General features: G+C 44.4%; 1 protein-coding gene across 1 annotated transcript in view; it reads left to right on the top strand.

Annotated features, from left to right (window-relative positions):
• The first annotated feature begins 2254 nt into the window (after positions 1-2254).
• Positions 2255-19713, top strand: part of LOC115463657 (glyoxylate reductase/hydroxypyruvate reductase-like) — a 73168-nt gene continuing 55709 nt past the window's right edge. Inside the window, exons 1-2 of the mRNA XM_030194365.1 lie at positions 2255-2436; positions 14224-14354. Coding sequence (XP_030050225.1) covers positions 2294-2436; positions 14224-14354 — 274 coding nt within the window. The 5' untranslated portion in view covers positions 2255-2293. The remainder of the gene's footprint in view (positions 2437-14223; positions 14355-19713) is intronic.

Consider the following 19713-nt stretch of genomic DNA (forward strand, 5'->3'; position numbering starts at 1 on the left):
CCAACACTGGACTTGGGAGAAGGGAAGAGAAAAAGATCTCATGGTATATGCATCTCTCTCGGAGGAGGGAAACTATTGGTGTAATAATCAGTCCGCCAGTGGAGGAGTAGCCTAATGGTTAGTGCAGCGGAAGTTGATCCTGGCGACCTGGGTTTGATTCCCACTGCAGCTCCTTGTGATCTTGGGTAAGTCACTTAACCTTCTATTACCCCAGGTCAAAAACAGATTGTGAGCCCTCTAGGGACAGAGAAAGTACCTGCTTATAATGTGTACAGCGCTGCGCACATCTAGTAGCGCAATAGAAATGATTAGTAGTAGTAATAATTCCCTCCCCCTTTTGGGTCTAGCACTTTTTCGTGTCTATCCGTCCATCCCTCTCCCCCCTCCAGTTCCAGCAGTGTGGAACCTGCAGCTCTCTCTTCCTCTATCCCACAAGTTCAGCTTCTCTCTCTCCTTCTCACTGCAGTTCCTCTCTTTTTCCCTCCCTTCCTGCGATCTGATGTTCCTTCACACTTGCCTTGATTGCTGCCAGAAGTGGCACTGCCACGAAGCCTCGGTCTTCCCTGCAATGTGTCCCACCTCCTCAGATGCAACTTACTGTTCCGCAGGGGCAGGACATTCGCATCGTTGCAGAGAAGGCTGAGGCTCTAAGGCAGCCTGCTGTATTTATTACAGTGCCATTACTGATGGCAATCAAGGAAGAGAAACAGATGCCAGCAGTCCAGGACAGTGTCTGCCCTAAAATGAGAGTCAGAGTCAGGGTTGAGGTCGGTGAGACGGGGGAAACCACTGCAGAGAGAGAAGGTCCTCTACTCTAGGTTGCTGGTTTGTGGTTGCTGTGGTGGGCACGTTTGTGTGCAGTGCTGGGCTGCTACTTATTTTTAACTTGTGGAAGCTACTTACACTTGCGGCTGGGGAGGCCTAGCCTCTCCAAGCCTCTTATACCAGTCACCTATGAAGGACATTTTTATCTAGACCGCCAACTCCAGGCTCCGCCCTTTCTGCCTTGCCTTACCCTATGCTTGGAATAAACTCCCTGAACCCATACGCCAAGCCCCCTCCTTGCCCATCTTCAAATCCTTGCTCAAAGCCCACCTCTTCATTGTCGCTTTCGGCACCTAACCATTGTACCTCTATCCAGGAAATCTAGCCTGCCCCAATTTGACTGACTGCACTTTTTGTCCTTTAGATTGTAAGCTCCTTTGAGCAGGGACTGTCCTTCTTTTTTAAATTATACAGTGCTGCGTAACCCTGGTAGCGCTTTAGAAATGTTAAAAAGTAGTAGTAGTAGTAGTAGATTTGTACCTGAGTCCTGTTGTTTAAAGTCCACTGCACTGACTACTAGGCTGCTCCTTTGCTCTGCAGAGATGTCTGTGTGGCCATTTTTGTATAAATGATGCCAGACAGAGATTTTTGTGCCTGCTTTTTGATGTTCATATTTTAGATGTTTCATTTTGGAAAATGGCTGTTCATTTTTGATGTTTTCAGCATAAGAACATCCTTCTCATGTATTTTCGAACAGGAAATCCTGATCTTTTTCCTGTTCAAAAATGGCTGTGAAATGGATGGGGTTTTTGCATGTAGTGAGCAGGATGTTCCAATTCTGACTTGGATGTTCTTTCGAAAATGCCCCTTTATTTGAAATTTAGGAGTAAACTGAAAATGTTTTGATTTTCTAGGTGTTACTGAGCTGTTTTAATGTTATGATGACTGTTACTTTATTATATTATTTTTTCCTAGTATTGTACTAGTTTCTTTTTATTGTAAACTGCTCTGAACCAGATTATTGGGTAGCAGAGGAATAAAAGAATTTTGTTGTATTCTAATGTATGAATCGTGCGATTAAAAATTATAATTGACATGCTGCCCTACAAATTTTGGTCATTTTCTGAATAAAACAGCCAAAGTTATACATAGAGCTTTGACTGATTTAACAAAACAGTCAAACAAACACTTATGTGATCAGTGCCTGCCAACATTTTACAATTTAGGGAAACAGACAAACCACTGAAGTTATGCAGAGATGCAGTTTGTGAATTCTGTGCGGTCAGTGCAAGTAAAATATCCTTTTTTTTTTAATGTTTAACTGCTCCAGGATGAGAGACTACAAGCCGCTTTAACTAATAGATTATAAGTAATCCATAAAGTCACTGTTGTAACAAAATTCTGGCAACCAATCATTGGTCAGAGAACTCTTATCACATGTCCTCCCACTATTTACACAAACCCAGAACTCACTGAACTGGCACAAAAATCAGATCCAAAGTCCTTCTTTGTTGGCTTTGGTCTTACAATGCTGAAAAGGCTCCTGGTATCAGAATTTAACACTTGGTGCAGACTGGATGCAATGAAGGCAGCTGGAAAGCAGATATCAAGGGTCTATGTGACCAGACGAATTCCACCTGAGGGGATGAGGATACTCCAGGAGTCTAGAATGTGAGTCACTGTTTATGCACAATAGTTAGCCAAAGAGGAAAGTACATTACAAGTCCTACCTTCATTTCATTTCACAAAATGTACTATCTACTGGGATACAAGCAAAATAGTAAAAAAAAAAAATTATTAATTATACACCTAGCAATTGGGAAAGCATGCAGAGCATGGCTCATAGAATTCTTTGTGTGCGTGCGTGTGTGCGTGCATGCAAGAATGTGCATCTGTTTTGTCTCTGAATGAATCTATGACTTGGAGGGGAGCAGAATGGTGGGGTTCTAAAACATTCCATTGTTTAAGAAACCAAGGGCCCTGTTTACTAGGCAGCGTTAAGGGCGTGCTAGCGTTTGTAGCACACACTAAACGCTAAAGACACCCATAGGAATATATGGGTGTCTAGCATTTAGCATGCGCTAGTTTTAGGCGTGTACTAAAAATGCCAGCACATCTTAGTAAACAGGGTCCCAGATGTTATAATATATTTATTTATAAGGACTTATTAACTGCCTGTATGAAGAGATTCACTCAAGGCATTGTGCCACAGGTACTGCTTGACATAAAACTTAAAAGTTTGCTAACAGCATAGCAATAGTAAAATGACCGAATATAAATAAAAATACAATCAGTGAGGTAACTTGGAAATTGAATCTTCAGAATAGGACTAACATGATACAGTATCAGATATATAAATATTTAAAAGCACTGCACATACTGCAGCAGGGCATATTTATCCACCCCTACCCTAGCTGATATAATATTTAACCATCTCTCTGACCTCATGTGCACTTTTCTTTAAATTAGTCACCTTATTTTCTAACTACTCTTACTCTCTTATCTATCTATATGTTCCATCTTTGCTTATACCCTTTACTATCTGTTGAAATGTTCTATTATGTATTGTATTGCTATGGTACGTAGTATACTATCAATGCACAATTATAGCTAAGAGAGCTACAAAATAAAAAATTCCACTTAACAGATGCTCTCTGTTTTAGTGTAACCCGTAGACTTCAGATTAGCGGACAAATTCTTAAAGAACTTTAAGTTATAAAGTTAAATAAATGGATTCTCAAGAGTCTAGGGTGTCTACATAGATGACCTAGCCCTTTAACAGACTCATCATCATCGGCTCCTCTACCCACTCCGAAACCAACCACAGTGTAAAAAACTCCCTAATGGAGAAAAAAAAACATTGTTTTCTGCTACAATACAATACAATAAATGAGGTAAACTTGAAAATAGTAAATTCAAACCTAATAATAGAACTACTGTGAAGCAGTATCAAAAATAGGGTAATTTAGGTGAGCCTATCCTTTATTGGGAAACAGCTAAAGCAGTCTTAATGAGTGAAATAATGACTTACTCTGGGGTCGATGCAGAAAACTTCCTGCATGGTTAACGTTGGCGTAATATAGTTTTAGTGTGGCATAGCAAAGCAGGAAGGGTTTCAGCATGGGTGATAACTCATGTGAAAACTGTTACCGCAGACCATATTAAAATGCATTTAATTGCATGTTAAAGCAGTCATTAAGTGTCCCGGAGCCATGCATTAAAAAAAAAAGGTTTTCCATGTTGTGTGGGGAAACTTTGCATCAGGTCTGGGTCAGTGTAGAAGGGTTCCTTGAGAAGAGCAGGTGTCTCTCACTCTGACCACCCTGCCCTGGACTGCTTTCCGCAGTGGCCGATGTTGCCCTGGTTGTCTAGTGGCCCACTCCTCCTGATACAAAACATTGCCCTGAAAGTAGCACCCTTCTGACCCAACCTGAAATCTTCCTTTCCCCCATACAAAAAATAAATTGTGGGTGGAGGGAGGGAGGGGGGCCACTAGACTACCAAGGATTTTTTTCCAAATGGTTGGAGGGGCAGAGGGGGGGGGGGCGGTCATTAGAATATCAGGGACTTTTTCAGGGTTCTGGTGGGAGGGTGGTTGATCATGTTGAGAGGGAGTCCGACACCATTTTTTCTGGGGGGGGGGGGGGGTGGCAGTTTCTTAGGGCATCACATGGGGGGTGGACAATACAGATACTGTAGCATGCTTGTGTGTGGGGGGGGGAGGGGGGTTAATATCACCATTCCTGTCAGTGTCTGAGCCAATCACTGTCATGATTTTAAGGCAGAAGTAATTTGCATTCTCATTGATTACAGCATGCCATGGTATTTTTTGGGGCTCTACCACGAGCCTTTCTGCATGGGTCCCTTGGTCCACAAAAAGAAAAATAGGGATAAAGTGCTTTTAAGATTGGAAGCCTGGGTTAGAAAAGATTGACGTCAATTTGGTATACATCATATGGAAAGAAATATAATACAACTAGAAAAAAAGGCCCGTTTCTGAAGGCAAGGAAACGGGCCCTAGGCAGGCAATTTCCCCCCTCCCGCACTACGGCCCCCTCGACCCCCCCGGGCCGGCAAAAACCACCCCCCGCCGCTGTTGTGGACTACCTGTGCTGACGGGGGACCCAAACCCCCGACAGCCTAAGTGCTATTGTGCCCTTCGCGTTGCTTCCTCAATCATCTTCTCTGGAAGTTCCTCTGCATGCGTCTGACGTCAGACGCACGCAGAGAAGATGATTGAGGAAGCAACGTGTTTCCCTACTCCTCCCCTTGCCTCGGAATCATAGGCGTAGTTTGACTGTTTCATTTGGGGGGGCAAAGGATGGGGCGGAGCATATTAGCATATTCATTTGCATATATACATATGCAAATGAATATGCTAATATGGAGGAAGGAAGGGAAACAGAGCTGGCTTTTTTGGGGAATAACCATAATGAATATGTATGAGATATCAAGCCAGCTGTTTCTCCCTTCTTTCCTCCTTACCCAGCACTCCCTCTTCCTCTCCAGTAGTATTTCCCCACCCCCCTTCCCATACCATTCCAGTGTTGACCTTAGAAATGCATAGGCTCTATATGTAGATTCTTCAAGAGGTAGTGTGTCATGATTTAGGCTCTACACCCAGAGGTGTGCTGGTAACTTTTTAACAATAGGCTCTTTCTCCGGACGTAGCCAGCTCTGCAGTTGGAAGGGCTAGGGGCGGCCGGGGGTGGGGGGTGGGGGACCAACACTTGCCTCTCTCTCCTCCCTCCCTTCGTGCAGGCATGCTAGGCATACCTTTGCTGGCAACCAATAAATGGACTGCCACCACTCCCAACGTCTTACTCTGAGCAGCATGCTGGAACTTCTCTCACATGCTCGAGAAGTCCCAGCCTGCTGCCCAGAGCTGGAAACAAGGAGCGGGGAGCAGCAGCAGTAGACTATTTACTTGGCTGGCAGGGCTCAGCATCCCCACCAGCAAAGTAAAAGAGAATTCAGCAGGGGGCCCAAGCCCACATTTTGGGAGCCAGTTGTTAAAGTAGCCATGGAGGGCCCTACTTTTACAACCAGCTCCCAAAATTCTTAAAAACTTAACACCGGCTCTTGCGAGCCTGTGAGAGCCTGCTCCAGCACACCATTGTCTTCACCCTTTCTGATGTTTTGGTGCCACCTCAGTAAGGCCAACACACAATCTCTCCACTGCAGAACGCTATACACAAACTTGTGCAAAAACACACTCATATCCTTACTAAACCATAACAGCACTAATTCCAAGGACAGGACGAGCTACAACCTTATGCGTGAAAAGGCAGCACTGTAATTACACCGGACTCTAAAACACCAATACACTACCTCGTGAAAAAAAGCAAAACAAAAAGGGCTGCAAATACTACACGCTAGCAGAATACTGCACCTTAATCACACATGAAAAACACATGACACAACAGACATGACACAAGGAACTAGAAATAAAAAAAGTATGAAGGCAAAATACTGAACTGGAAAGTTAACTCAAGAAGTCAGACTCAGCATGCAGCAATACCAGAATAATTGAAATTTATAGGCAAAATATCACAGATGCACATTTCAAAAAGCTGACATATTTCAATTAATAAATTCTGAATAAAATACTTTTTTCTACCTTTGTTGTCTGATCATTTAGTTTTTCTATTCGCTTTGGTCCCAGTGTCTTCTGTTTTATGCAGTGTCTTCTTTCCAGTAGGCTTCCCTCTGCTCCCCACCCCTCCCAGTCCCATCCATCTCTTGCTCCAAGCTCCCCACCCCTCCCAGTCCCATCCATCTTCCCTCTGCTCCCTACCCCTCCCAGTCCCATCCATCTCCTGCTCCTTCCCTCTGCTCACCTCCTCTCCCAATCCCATCCATCTCCTGCTCCTTCCCTCTGCTCCCCACCCCTCCCAGTCCCATCCATCTCCTGCTCCTTCCCTCTGCTTTTCACCCCTCCCAATCCCATCCATCTCTTGCTCCTTCCCTCTGCTCCCCACCCCTCCCAGTCCCATCCATCTCTTGCTCCAAGCTCCCCACCCCTCCCAGTCCCATCCATCTTCCCTCTGATCCCCACCCCTCCCAGTCCCATCCATCTCCTGCTCCTTCCCTCTGCTTCCCACCCCTCCCAATCCCATCCATCTCTTGCTCCTTCCCTCTGCTCCCCACCCCTCCCAGTCCCATTCATCTCCTGCTCCTTCCCTCTGCTTCCCACCCCTCCCAATCTCATCCATCTCTTGCTCCTTCCCTCTGCTCCCCACCCCTCCCAGTCCCATCCATCTCTTGCTCCAAGCTCCCCACCCCTCCCAGTCCCATCCATCTTCCCTCTGCTCCCCACCCCTTCCAGTCCCATCCATCTCCTGCTCCTTCCCTCTGCTTCCCACCCCTCCCAATCCCATCCATCTCTTGCTCCTTCTCTCTGCTCCCCACCCCTCCCAGTTCCATCCATCTTCCCTCTGCTGCCCCCCCCCTCCGCGAGGTCCAGGATCGTGACTCCGTTTACCCCCTATCTTCCTCCTTCCCTCCAGCGCAGGCAACAGTCTTTTTCAGCTTTTCTGTGTTCCTGGCAGCGGTAGCGACGTACACACTGCCTTCGGTCTGCCCCGGAAGCCTTCTCTTCAAGTTCCTGTTCCCACCTATGCAGGAACAGGAACTTGAAGAGAAGGCTTCGGGGCAGAGCCGAAGGCAGCGTGTACGTCGCTACCGCTGCCAGGAACGCTGAAAAAGACTGCTGCCTGCGCCGGAGGAAGAGAGGGGGTAGACAGACACGCTGGTCTCCGACCGCTTTGCTTTCCTGCCCTCTCTGTCTGCGTCCCGCCCAAAAGGAAATGACATCAGAGGAAGGCGGGACGCAGACAGAGAGGGCAGGGAAGCGAAGCGGACGGAGACCAGCGCGTGCCTGCTTGTTTTTTTTTTCACTACTGGCGCCGTCACGTCGTCGTCGTTTGGGGGGGGGCATTGCCCCCCCTCACCCCCCCCCAGTCTACGCCCATGCTCGGAATCAGCTGTCATGATGTCAGTGACGTCAGTGCATGTCTGCCTAGCAGACCACCTCCAGGGAGCCACGGTCCCAAGCACAGAACATTGGAGGTGAGAATTATTATATAGTAACATAGTAGATGACGGCAGAAAAAGACCTGCATGGTCTATCCAGTCTGCCCAACAAGATAAACTCATATGTGTATACCTTACCTTGATTTGTACCTGCCTTTTTCAGGGCACAGACCGTACAAGTCTGCCCAGCAGTATTTCCCGCCTCCCAACCACCAGTCCCGCCTCCCATCATTGGCTCCGGCACAGACTGTATAAGTCTGCCCTCCACTATCCTCGCCTCCCAACCACCAACTCCTCTTCCCCCACCTGCTCTGCCACCCAATTTCGGCTAAGCTTCTGAGGATCCATTCCTACTGCACAGGATTCCTTTATGCATATTCCACGCATGTTTGAATTCCGTTACCGTTTTCATCTCCACCACCTCCTCTCAGGGTAAAGGATCTATGATAGGCTTCACTGTCTTCTTCCACTTTGCAGTTTCTGTGAAATGGTAGTGAGCTCTGTTCACCTGGCAGTTACTTTGACGCTGAGTCTCTTCATTCATAGGAAAAGTACCTACATAAATAGTAAATGCAGAATTGCTTACATACTTCTCCCACTTCACTTTTCAGACCTTACACACAGATACTTTGATTGGAATGAAATACTTCTTACTTTTATAGGGGGCAACTTTAAAGCAAACAGATAACCTGATTAAGAGGTTTAGAAGACTCAAAGAAAAGCAATAGATTTTCAATAAAAAGCTGCATAATTTAGATCTTTTACAAATGTGCAGTGAAATCTGGGCTTAGTGCATTCTAACATGGGACTTTTCCACAAGCTAAGCACAGATTTAATGCAGCATTAACATTGGGCATTTTCTTCCCCCCCCCCCCCCCTTTTGCAGGTCCTGCACTAATGTTCCCATTAGGGTGTGACAATAATAACACTGGAGCACTTACCACCTCTAAGTAGTTCTACATTAACCCTGTGTTATCCAGTTAACCTTCACTAATGCAAGCACACTAGGATAACATGTAAAAAAATATTATTAGAAAATAGTTAACATGCACTCAGCTCCCATGAACAGGCATAATACTGAAAACACTTTAACAAATTTTGCCGTAGCCTATTTTTCCTACACTAAGGGTGTGTTAACACTCCTTGGTAAAAGGACACCTTAATATGATGCAAATGTATATAAAACCCATTCTGAGAATTTTTTTGTATAAAATATTAGATATATACAGTGCAATCCGCTTAAGTGCAAGGGTCTGAGACAAAAGAAATGCATGCAGTTAACCGGAGCGTGCACTTAACCATTGTAACCCAAAGAAGCTTGGCATCTGATAAACATATGTACAGTACTGTTTATTATTATACGTACAGTATACAGTCTCCGTTAACTGAAGTGATCAGTTATAGTCCTCTGTTATAGTCCTCTGTACACTATTGGGTCTGTGAGTTCCATAGACTACGTCTGCTAGACGGTAAAAACTGTCATAGCACTGACATCCAGTGGCCTCCAGATAGCCCCGCACGGTGTTGAGACTCTCCAGCGCTCTTGCAAAAGTGACAGGAGGAGGTTGTTGAATTTCGTCAGCATGTGCCTCGCTGCTCATTTCATCATCTGTTTCATCATCAGCCGTTGTTGCCTGCGTGTAGGCGCATATCTCGACATCAATGCTGTCATTATCTGTTTGTAGATCGTAATCAACAGCTATGTAGCGATGAAACTCTTCTTCAGTAACACCGGTTGGGATGTCAATAACCTGTTCATCTCACGGGTTTGCAATAGCTGCATCTGTTTCATCTCTCTCCACATCCTTAACAAAGCTTGCCTGCTTGTAGCAGTTCACAATGGTTGCCTGTGTAACATGATTCCAGGCTTCTTTCTGCATATGTAGGGAATCCAACAGTGATAGATTACGAGCCAGTTCAACAGCATTTATCCTTGCCAGTCTGATCATCCATAACGCTCATCAGACGACGTAGCACAAGAGCCCGATAATGTTGTTTGAAATTGGCTATTATGCCCTGATTCATAGGTTGGATCAGAGAGGTAGTGTTTGGTGGCAGGAAGACCACCTTGATGTTAGACAGTCTGACATCATCCCTGTGTGCAGCACAATTATCACAAAGCAACAAAATCTGACGTTTTTGTGCCCACATTCTAGTGTCTAACTTCTTTAGCCACTGCTTCCAAATTTCCCCAGTCATCCATGAATTTACGTTAGCCTCATATGATACAGGAAGTCGCATAACTTTCTTGAAGCAACAGGGCTGTTTGCTCTTTCCAATGACGAGGGGTTCCAACTTCTCACTCCCAACCATATTGCAGCAAAGGAGGATCGTCAGTCGGTCCTTCAACGTTTTACCTCCAGTAGTTTCGGCATGTTTGAATGCAAGTGTTCCATCAGGAATCGCTTGCCAGTAGAGAACATTTTCGTCAGCATTGAAAATGTCACGAGGTGCAAACACGTTCAAGATGGTAAGAAGAACTGAAACAACCCAATTTTCAGAACCAAAGTCATTAGCGTCTTGTTTCTCAACATGCTGTTTTTTGAATTTTGTTGTTCCTGTCCTTTGAATTCAGTTAGTCCAAAAGACTTTCAGCTAGCAACATTCTTTCACTTATTCTGCCTATGACAGCTAAAGGGGTGGTAAATTTGAAATCTCGTTGGTTGTCACGCGCCAATTGGCTTCCATATTCCGTTCGCATGCTTATGCGGAGTCTTCCCTGCAGAGGAGCAGTCTTAAACCATGCATGTAAGCAAATCTTGCACTTATCAGTGGTGTGCTAAACCGAAGTTTGTCCCCATAGAAATTGATGGTGCCAAAAACGGGGCCAAAGTATGGCATGCAGTTAAACAGAGCATGCGCTTATCTGACATGCAGTTAAATGGAGTGCATTGTATGACACTTCCCTCCAATTGAGGGCTGTCCTCTAGGACCACCCCTTGCTACCCGATGGCAGGATCTGTCCCCATTGGTCTTTACCTCCTCCTCCCTGGGCCTGTGTGAGCCTTCTTGACCTCCCTGTCTCTGTTGCCATGAGGCATTCTCCATCTTGCTTCAGACAGCACTTGTCCTGCTTCACTCCTTGGAACGAACTTGGTTTTTTTTTACCATGAATATATCTTCCTAATGAGATATTGCACTCTCCAGTCACCCAGCTCTGAGCTACTTCTTCCTGTTCAACTATTTTCTTACCTCTGCAATAAAGCTGCCTCTCCTCAGGTTTCTACCTCCAACCACTGATACAGCTCTCAGAATCATGGAGTCTCTGTGCCCTGGGGCAGCACTTCTGAACATCTGACTGTGAGTAAATTATCTGTATTTATTCAATAAAAGAAACTTCAGAAAAGAAAGAGACTTCAGGTGGGTTCTGGTGTGCCAAGGGTATACTTCAAGATATTGAGACTTTACAGTTAACAAGTCTTAAGAGGCTTGACAATACTGTATGTATAATAATAAACAGTATTGTACATATGTTTATCAGATGTCAAGCTTCTTTGGGTCACAACGGTTAAGTGCATGCTCCGGTTAACTGCATGTATTTCTTTGGTCCCAGACCCTTGCACTTAAGCAGATTGCACTGTATATATATATATATATATATATATATATATATATATACAATAAAAAGGCTGTGGTCCTTAATTTTACTTTGGGCAATTTATATTTAATAATTTTTCTCTTAAGGATGTGATCACTCTACATTGTGACTATCACTTTACATGTAACTTTTAATTTTTTTGCAGTTAAGAGATACATTAGAATACTGTACCTTCAAGCTTAATGTGAGTTTGCTTTTCACAGTTTATGTGATTTGCAGGCTTATTTTCGAAAGTGATCGCCGGCCATTTCCCAACCTAAATCGGAAGATGGCCGGCAATCTCTCAAAAGCGGCGAAATCGGTATAATTGAAAGTGGCGTTTTTGACAGCATCGCCAATTTCCCGTCACCTCGCCGGCGAAAGTTCAAGGGGGTGTGTTGGCAGCTTAGCGAAGGCGGGGCATGGGTGGGCATGGGCGTGGCTATCAGATGGCCAGCTTTCACGGATAATGGAAAAAAAAAGCGGCGTTAAGCAGTATTTCGCTGGGTTTACTTGGTCCTTTTATTTTCACGACCAAGCCTCAAAAAGGTGCCCCAACTGACCAGATGACCACTGGAGGGAATGGGGGATGACCCCCCCATAGTCCCCCAGTGGTCACCAACCCCCTCCCACACTAAAACAATAAAAATAAAAACCTTTTTTGCCAGCCTGTATGCCAGCCTCAAATGTCATACCCAGCTCCCTGACAGCAGTATGCAAGTCCCTGGAGCAGTTTTTAATGGGTGCAGTGCACTTCAGGCATGCAGACCCAGGCCCATCCCCCCCTACCTGTTACACTTGTGGTGCTAAGTGTTGAGCCCTCCAAACCCCCCCAAACCCCACTGTACCCACATGTAGGTGCCCCCTTTCACCCATAAGGGCTATGGTAATGGTGTAGAGTTGTGGGGAGTGGGTTTGGGGGGCATTTGGGGGGGCTCAGCACCCAAGGGAAGGGAGCTATGCACCTGGGAGGTTTTTTTTGTATTTTTTAAAATTTTTAGAAGTGCCCCCTAGGGTGCCCAGTTGGTGTCCTGGCATGTCAGGGGGACGAGTGCACTACAAATGCTGGCTCCTCCCACAACCAAATGCCTTGGATTTCGCCGGGTTTGAGATGGCCGGCATTTTTTCCCCATTATCGCTGAAAAACAAACCCGGCGAACTCTGACATTTGGCTGGGCTAAACCGTATTATCGAAAGAAAAGATGGCCGGCCATCTTTTTTTTTTTTCAACGGTTTTTATTGATGACACATCTTAAGCACATATCCACCTTAACACAACAAGTTCAATGCGATCCTACAGTTCGTAGGTGAGGGACTGCGCGAAAATGCAACATATCTTACAGCCATCAATCTTTTATAATTCCCCCCCTCCAACCAAGTGTTATTTTAATATATAACCAACAGTTTGTTAAGGAAATTACACTTGTAAGCTTACAAATCTCAAAAAAAAAACCATACTGATTGTCTATCCAACAAGCCTAGCATATTAGTAACCAGAAACATAATAGTTGAACCCTTTAGTCTCCCCATTCTCTCCCTACCCCTCCCACCCATTCCCTCCCTACCCCTTTTTTATTATTATAACTTAAACATGTACCTACCAAAACGAGGCTCCAGCACCCTTCATAATGTATTAAGGATTAAACTTCTACCTTGCTGCGTTAGCATGGCCAAATAGGGATTCCAGATCTTAAGAATTCGGATCTTACGTTTATAAGATCCTCTGGCTTCTTGCGCTTCCCATGTTAATATTTGATGTATTTGATTTCTCCAATGCCAGAACTCAGGTTTATCCTGTGATGCCCACTTTTGTAATATGCATTTCCTAGCTATCAAGCATAGCTTGCGGCACAACAACACTTCTCCCGCATTAAGCCCTTTAAAGGATCCGGGACAATCAAGCACCACCTGGATAGGAGTGCCATGTATACGATTCGGCATCATAAGGGTGAGAAATGCCACCACTCGCCTCCAGAAACATCGTAAAACGGAACATCCCCAGAAACCATGATACAGAGAATTATCAACCATTTTACATTTCTGACAAAGGGGTGTTCCAATACCCCCTCCGGCCATCCTTTTTGATAATATGGTTCTGGCCAGCTGTAGCGCCGCCGCCAAAATAGATCGCCGGCGAACTATTTTGCCAGCAACGTTCGATTATGCCCCTCCACGCTACCCAAGAATGCCCCCCATCAAGTTTCCCTCTCAAATACAACCCCCTATCTGCTCCCATCACCATAAAGAGTTGGCCCCCTCAAGTTTAGAATGTCCCCTCACCCCACTATGACTCTCCCTCACCCATACTTTCAAATGTCCATGGTGGTCTAGGGGTGCAGGCAGGAGTGATCCCCAGTCGCTCCTGCCTTGACGGCGTTGGGTTCCAAAATGTTGCCGGTGACCCCTAGCAGTAGTCTCACAGTACTACCACTTGGGATCATCTTTCCATGTAAGGGCAACTGAAGTCCAGTATCCTACGTTTCCCATGTTTTGGGAAATATCACATTTTCTAAAAGGATTTCAGCTTGTTTAAAAAGTGCTTAATTCAACTGTCTGCATACACCATTTTTTGTAAGCTATATTCTCGCTTGCAAAGCAAATATGCCTAGAACATTCCATTTCTTTACCTTGGGGGTTATTTGCTAATGCTTAACATGCCTCTGCCCATTTTATTCCTGTGAGCTGTGCAGTAGATAGGTCATGCTAACTGTGAGTAACTGATCCCCTTAGAGTTTTTTTGCAGGTTTCCTACAATATCTGTCACTTTTCAGTGGTGTATGATCTAGTAGTAGCCACATTTCCTTGGCCACTTGTGCTAAACAATTCTCTTGCCTCTTCTGTTGCAGCTGTGAAATTGAGCAGTGGGATTCAGATGATCCAGTGCCACGCGGTGAACTCCTGAAGAAGGTTGCTGGGATCCAAGGGTTATACTGTCTCCTGACAGAGAACATTGATGAGGAAGTTTTGAAAGCAGCAGGTATAGATCCACACATAAAGAAATTATTTTTCTCTTCAGAATGGATATTGGGGGTTAAAAAAAATCTTGATCCATACATTCAAGTACAGTCATATTTAAGGATCCTGTTCAATAAAATATAACTGCATCGGTACTGCTTCAAGAATAGATGGTTATCAATAGCATGGAATACAAAAGTATGAAGAAAAAGCCAAATCACCTACACAAATGTAGGCAGCAATTTTCAGTCATTTACCTGAGTAAATAGGTGTCCTCCCAGGTAAATTAGCTTGTCTAAAAATTTTCTTCTCAACCTGGATAACAGTATATGCAGGCTTCTCCAGTACATTTTCTTGTAGCTGGATTGAGGGAAGGCATTCCCAGGGGCTTGTTAACATCAGCAGAGAAATGTATGTGGACATGGAATTTTCAAAAGTGTTTGAGCTATTTTATCCCCTTCAGTTAGCCATGTAACTATGCAGATGCAAGGTACAGAGGTGTATATAGTTAATGGTAGCGTCTCTTTGAAAAGTACATACAAAGTATGCTTGTTAAAATTACTCACATGCCTTTCAGCTATGTGGGCCATTTGAAAAATGCCTCCATAATGAAATCTCTACTTTATTGGCATACCCAAAATCATCATAGCGTTTCATTCATCCACCATGCCGCCATCATGTCTTTTTCTTTATGCTATTAATTTAAAAGCCCATTATTAAATGACAGGAAGAACAGATGATAGATGCAACTTTTTCCCTTCATGTCCCTTCCCCTTCCTTACTTTACCTTGACCTTGACCTGCAAGCTCTGTCCTATCCATATCTCTCCATATCCTCTCCTACCCTTCCTTACTTTTGCAATACATTTTTTTTCGACTGGACAGCCCTCCACCTCATGTACTCCATTTCCTGCACAGGCTTCAGCTGTATGTCTTGGAGAACTGCATCTTCTATTCACCAGTTACTATGTCATTAACATCCACTGGTGCCACTCTGCTTCTGGATAGCTGTGCTATATGGAGCATTTTTCTTCCCCCAGTGCAAGGCCTAAGCTCCTTACCAACCAGTGCCTCTGAATATTTCCCTGGCACAGCTATCTTTGGGGCTGGAAGAACTAGCCTGCATCAGCTTTGCCATGCTACTAATCCCCTCCCCCAGGACAGCATTTGTCTCTAGTGAAAATTTCTTTTTCTGACATGGTGATTTTTCAGCTGGTAGATCTGTGCATGTGGTCAACCACATCATACTACTGGTTTTCTCTCCTTGTGAGACATTCCACTGGCAGCTTGCACATAGCTGCCACCCCCACAAACAAGAAATAAACAAACAACTGCTTTTTATATATCATATAGGGAATATGTATTTTGCATCAATAAGTAACTGCTCGCTAAAAATGTCAAGTAGGATATCAGCATAGCCATCTAGAAACTTGTAATATCCTGGCCAAACAGTATGTGAATCTCACACATGGTACATGTGATGTTGCTAGAGAGACTGGCTAGAAAGAACGTGTTGCTTGACGTCTCTATTAAGTATTATCAGGTCTCCAAACCTAACAGCTCATGTAACCTGTATTGGCATTCTTTATTTTAAGGAAATGCTAGGACAGAAAAAGAGCTATCAGCCCATCCAGTCTGTTCAGTTATCCTGTCCATAATGCTAAAGATATATTCCAGCTGCCAGCCAGAGAATGTGATGTCTTCAAGACATCTTCCCTTATCTAGAAGAATCTTTGGGGCCTATTCTGGTGTAGGCCCGTGTCTTGGACATGCAAAGGTCCATTTTTCACCAGGCCTACAAAAAAGGCCTTTTTGAGGGGCTGAAAATGGACGTGCGGCAAAATTAAAACCAGCGTGTTCCATTTTCGGCCTGAGACCTTCCTGCCACCCATTGACTTAATGGTAAGGTCTCACACGTTGTTAACCAGGCAGTAATCATCAGCATGCATACACTGTCGATTACCGCCGGGTAAGCGCTACCCAGTATAAAACTTCTACCGCATGTTTTGAACATACGTCAAAAATGGAATTACCGTCCGCGGCATGCAGTAGCATTGCCACATGGGGTCTCCTCAGTCTTCATTTTTCTGTAGTGAATAAGATGACCTTACCGTTGTCTTTGAAGAATTTTCTTCTTTTTTTAAATTTATATTCCTTTGCATTAGTTTTCTGTTCTCTATGTGGGCCACCATTCCTTGCAGTACTCTTGGGGACCCTTTTACTGAGTTGCACTAAGAAATGGTATCAGCACATCCTTGCTCTGGACTTTCCCACATGCTAAGACCTATTCTAGCATGGTCGTAATAGAAACATAGAAAAATGTAGGCAGATAAAGACTATATAGCCTATGCAGTCTACCCATTCATGCCACCTACTCTCCCTATCACTCCCTTAGAGATCCTAAGTACTTTTCCAAAGCTCTCTTAAAATCAGGTATTGTTTTTGTCTCCACCACTTCCACCGGAAGGCCATTCCATGAATTCACCACCCTTTCCATAAAGAAGTATTTCCTCAGGTTATGTCTGAGTCTACACCCTTTCACCTTCATCCTATGCCTCCTCAATCCAGAGCTTCCTTTCAATTGAAAGAGACTTGCTTCCTGTGCACTTATGCCTCATAGGTATTTAAATGTCTCCCCTCTTCCACCTTTATTCCAAAGAATACGTATTGAGATCTTTAAGTTTGTCTCCATATGCTTTATGACAAAGACCACTGACCATTTTAGTAGCCATCCTCTGGATTGACTCCATTCTGTTTATATCTTTTTGAAGGTGCGGTCTCCAGAATTGTACACAGTATTCTAAATGAGGTCTCACCAGAGTCTTATACAGGGGCATCATCTGTTCTGCCCCCAGCAGCTTTATACTGGTTTTTATAGTGTAGCTCTAAAATGTATTTAATGCTATTCTCACTTCTTAGGATTTTTAGGGCTGCAGTCACTTCCTGCCATGGTATGTGAGCAATGCATTATGGATAATGTAGTCTCATACATATTGCAGCCACCTCTGCTTATCTGTATAAGCTTTACTCTTGCAAAGGTCTCCTCTTTCAGCTAAACTTGAGTCATGCTCAGCAGATTCTGTTATTTCCTGATTATCTCTACTATCTTTGCTCTGATGGGTCAGCAAGGGTATGACCTCTCTCTCCATTCAAGGACTATCCTCTATGACTTCCTCTGTATCCTGGTCTCAGGCTCTGTCCCTGTTGATGAAGGGACCTCACCCTTTGGCCTTGTGGGTGTTCTTCTTGGTCCCTCTGTCCCTGTAAGCCCAGACACTTCCATCTGGCCTCAGAAGCATGTGTTTCTCTGCTCCCCTGGAGACAGTGAACTTGACTTTTTACTAATACTGCACAACTCAGCATCTTACCTCTCAAACTACCTTCATCTATCTGTCAATTCTCCCACTCCTACCATAAAGCTTTTTTCTCTTCAAAATTCCACATCCACCCACTGCTGCTACATTCAGAACCATGAAATCTCTTGTCATAGGGCAATAAGCTTCTGAGAATTTACAAACTGTGAGCAAATTAGCTACATTTATTCAATAAGGTAAATTTCAGAAAAGAACAGACACTTCTTGTGTGTGCTGATGTGCTAAGGTTATACTCCCTGGGCATTGGCACATGTGTACGCTTTAGGAGGGCCAGAACATCATCACCTCCTTTTTCCCACTGGCCATTCCTCTCCCTATGCACCCAAGCATTCTTCTAGCTTTTGCTGTAGCCTTTTCTACCTGTTTGGCCACCTTAAAACCCGGGAGGGGAGAGAAAGAGAGAGATACCGGACCACTTGCGTGCGGGTGGGTCGGCGGGGAGAGAAGAAGTGCTGGACCAGTGTATGCGGGAAGGCAGGCAGAATGCAAATTATGGGCCGGCTGATGTCATGGGCTGGGGCATTTGGGCCCAGGACCAGAGCCTCACCTGGTCACAGAATGTATCGTCTAATATCTTCGGCTTACCACCGAATGTATCTAATATCCTCTCATGTCTATGTCATAACAATACTCTGTAAGCCACATTGAGCCTGCAAATAGGTGGGAAAATTTGGGGTACAAATGCAATAAATAAATAAATATCACATACAATCACACCCAAGTCCTGCTCCTCTTTCATGCACAAAATTTCTTCAACCCCTAAAACCTGTTCTGTTTCCTCAGGTTTTTGCATCCCAAATGCATGAACCTGAATTTTTTAGCATTAAATCTAAGCTGCCAAATTCCAGCCATTCTTCTAGCTTCGCTAAGTCCTTTCTCATGTTATCCACACCATCAGGGGTGTCTACTCCATTGCAGATTGTGGTATCATCTGCAAAGAAGCAAACCTTACCAGACAACCCTTCAGCAATATTGTTTACAAAAATGTAAAAAAAAAAAAAAAAAAAACAGCCCAAGAACCAAACCTTGCAGCACATCACTGGTAGCATCCTTTTCTTCAGAATAAGCTTCATTTACCACTGTCCTCTGTCGCCTTCCACTCAACCAGTTCCTAACACAGTCAGTCACTTTAGGGCCCTAAGTTTAGTTATTAGTCATCTATGCAGAACCTTGTTAAAGGCTTTGCTAAAATCTGTATGTATATATGTCAGTGCTAAGAATTACGAGCCAAATATATCCAGCTATATAACCATGCCCATGAATCTAGGCCACCCTATGGCAAAAGTAATGATAATTTGACTTCCTCAAACTGCAGGAATGAACCCTAGTTTCTCATCCTGAGACACTTGCTTTGTGGCTGAACTGTAGTAGAAGCAGGGTCCTGTTTCCTGCTCCAGTTGAAAGTGAATTTATCAGGATGAAGTTTATCATCAGCTAGCCTAGGCAATTAGTCCTTAGCATAGATAGGCAGCAGTGAATCTTAGGTTACTTTCCTGTAACAAGGTTATACAGGAAGGCCCAGGGTATAGGCACTATGAAACCATGTTTTTCCACTCTGGTCAGTGCCAAGCAGACTACTCCTTTCTTTGTCTTCCAAAAGTTCTGAGTAGGCATTGGTCCATTGTCCTCAGGTGAGACTTTTGGCCCAATAGGAACACATGTTCCTGCTATCTGGTAGATGGAATCCAGGCCTTCTAAGACAAGGAAGTCCAGTGTTGATCCTGACAAACTCCTTGAGCCTATTGGCACCTCCTAAAGTGGCACACTGGCCTTATCAAATACTTAGGGGTTATAAATCTGTCCAATAACCAGCTTCACCCCCTGATATGCAGATATTCTCTGTGCTAACAGTGTCCTTGGTCAGCAATCACTGCTCATGGACTGATAGAGAAACAGGAAATGTCCAAGCAGCCATCATACTCTTATTCACACAGATCATTCAAGTTCAGGCCTGTATGTGGACATAGGCCTGAGTTGCACACCTCTACAGACCAAAAGGATCTAGAAG

The sequence above is a fragment of the Microcaecilia unicolor genome, chromosome 2 (genome assembly GCF_901765095.1).
Source record: "Microcaecilia unicolor chromosome 2, aMicUni1.1, whole genome shotgun sequence".
NCBI classification, from domain to species: domain Eukaryota; kingdom Metazoa; phylum Chordata; class Amphibia; order Gymnophiona; family Siphonopidae; genus Microcaecilia; species Microcaecilia unicolor.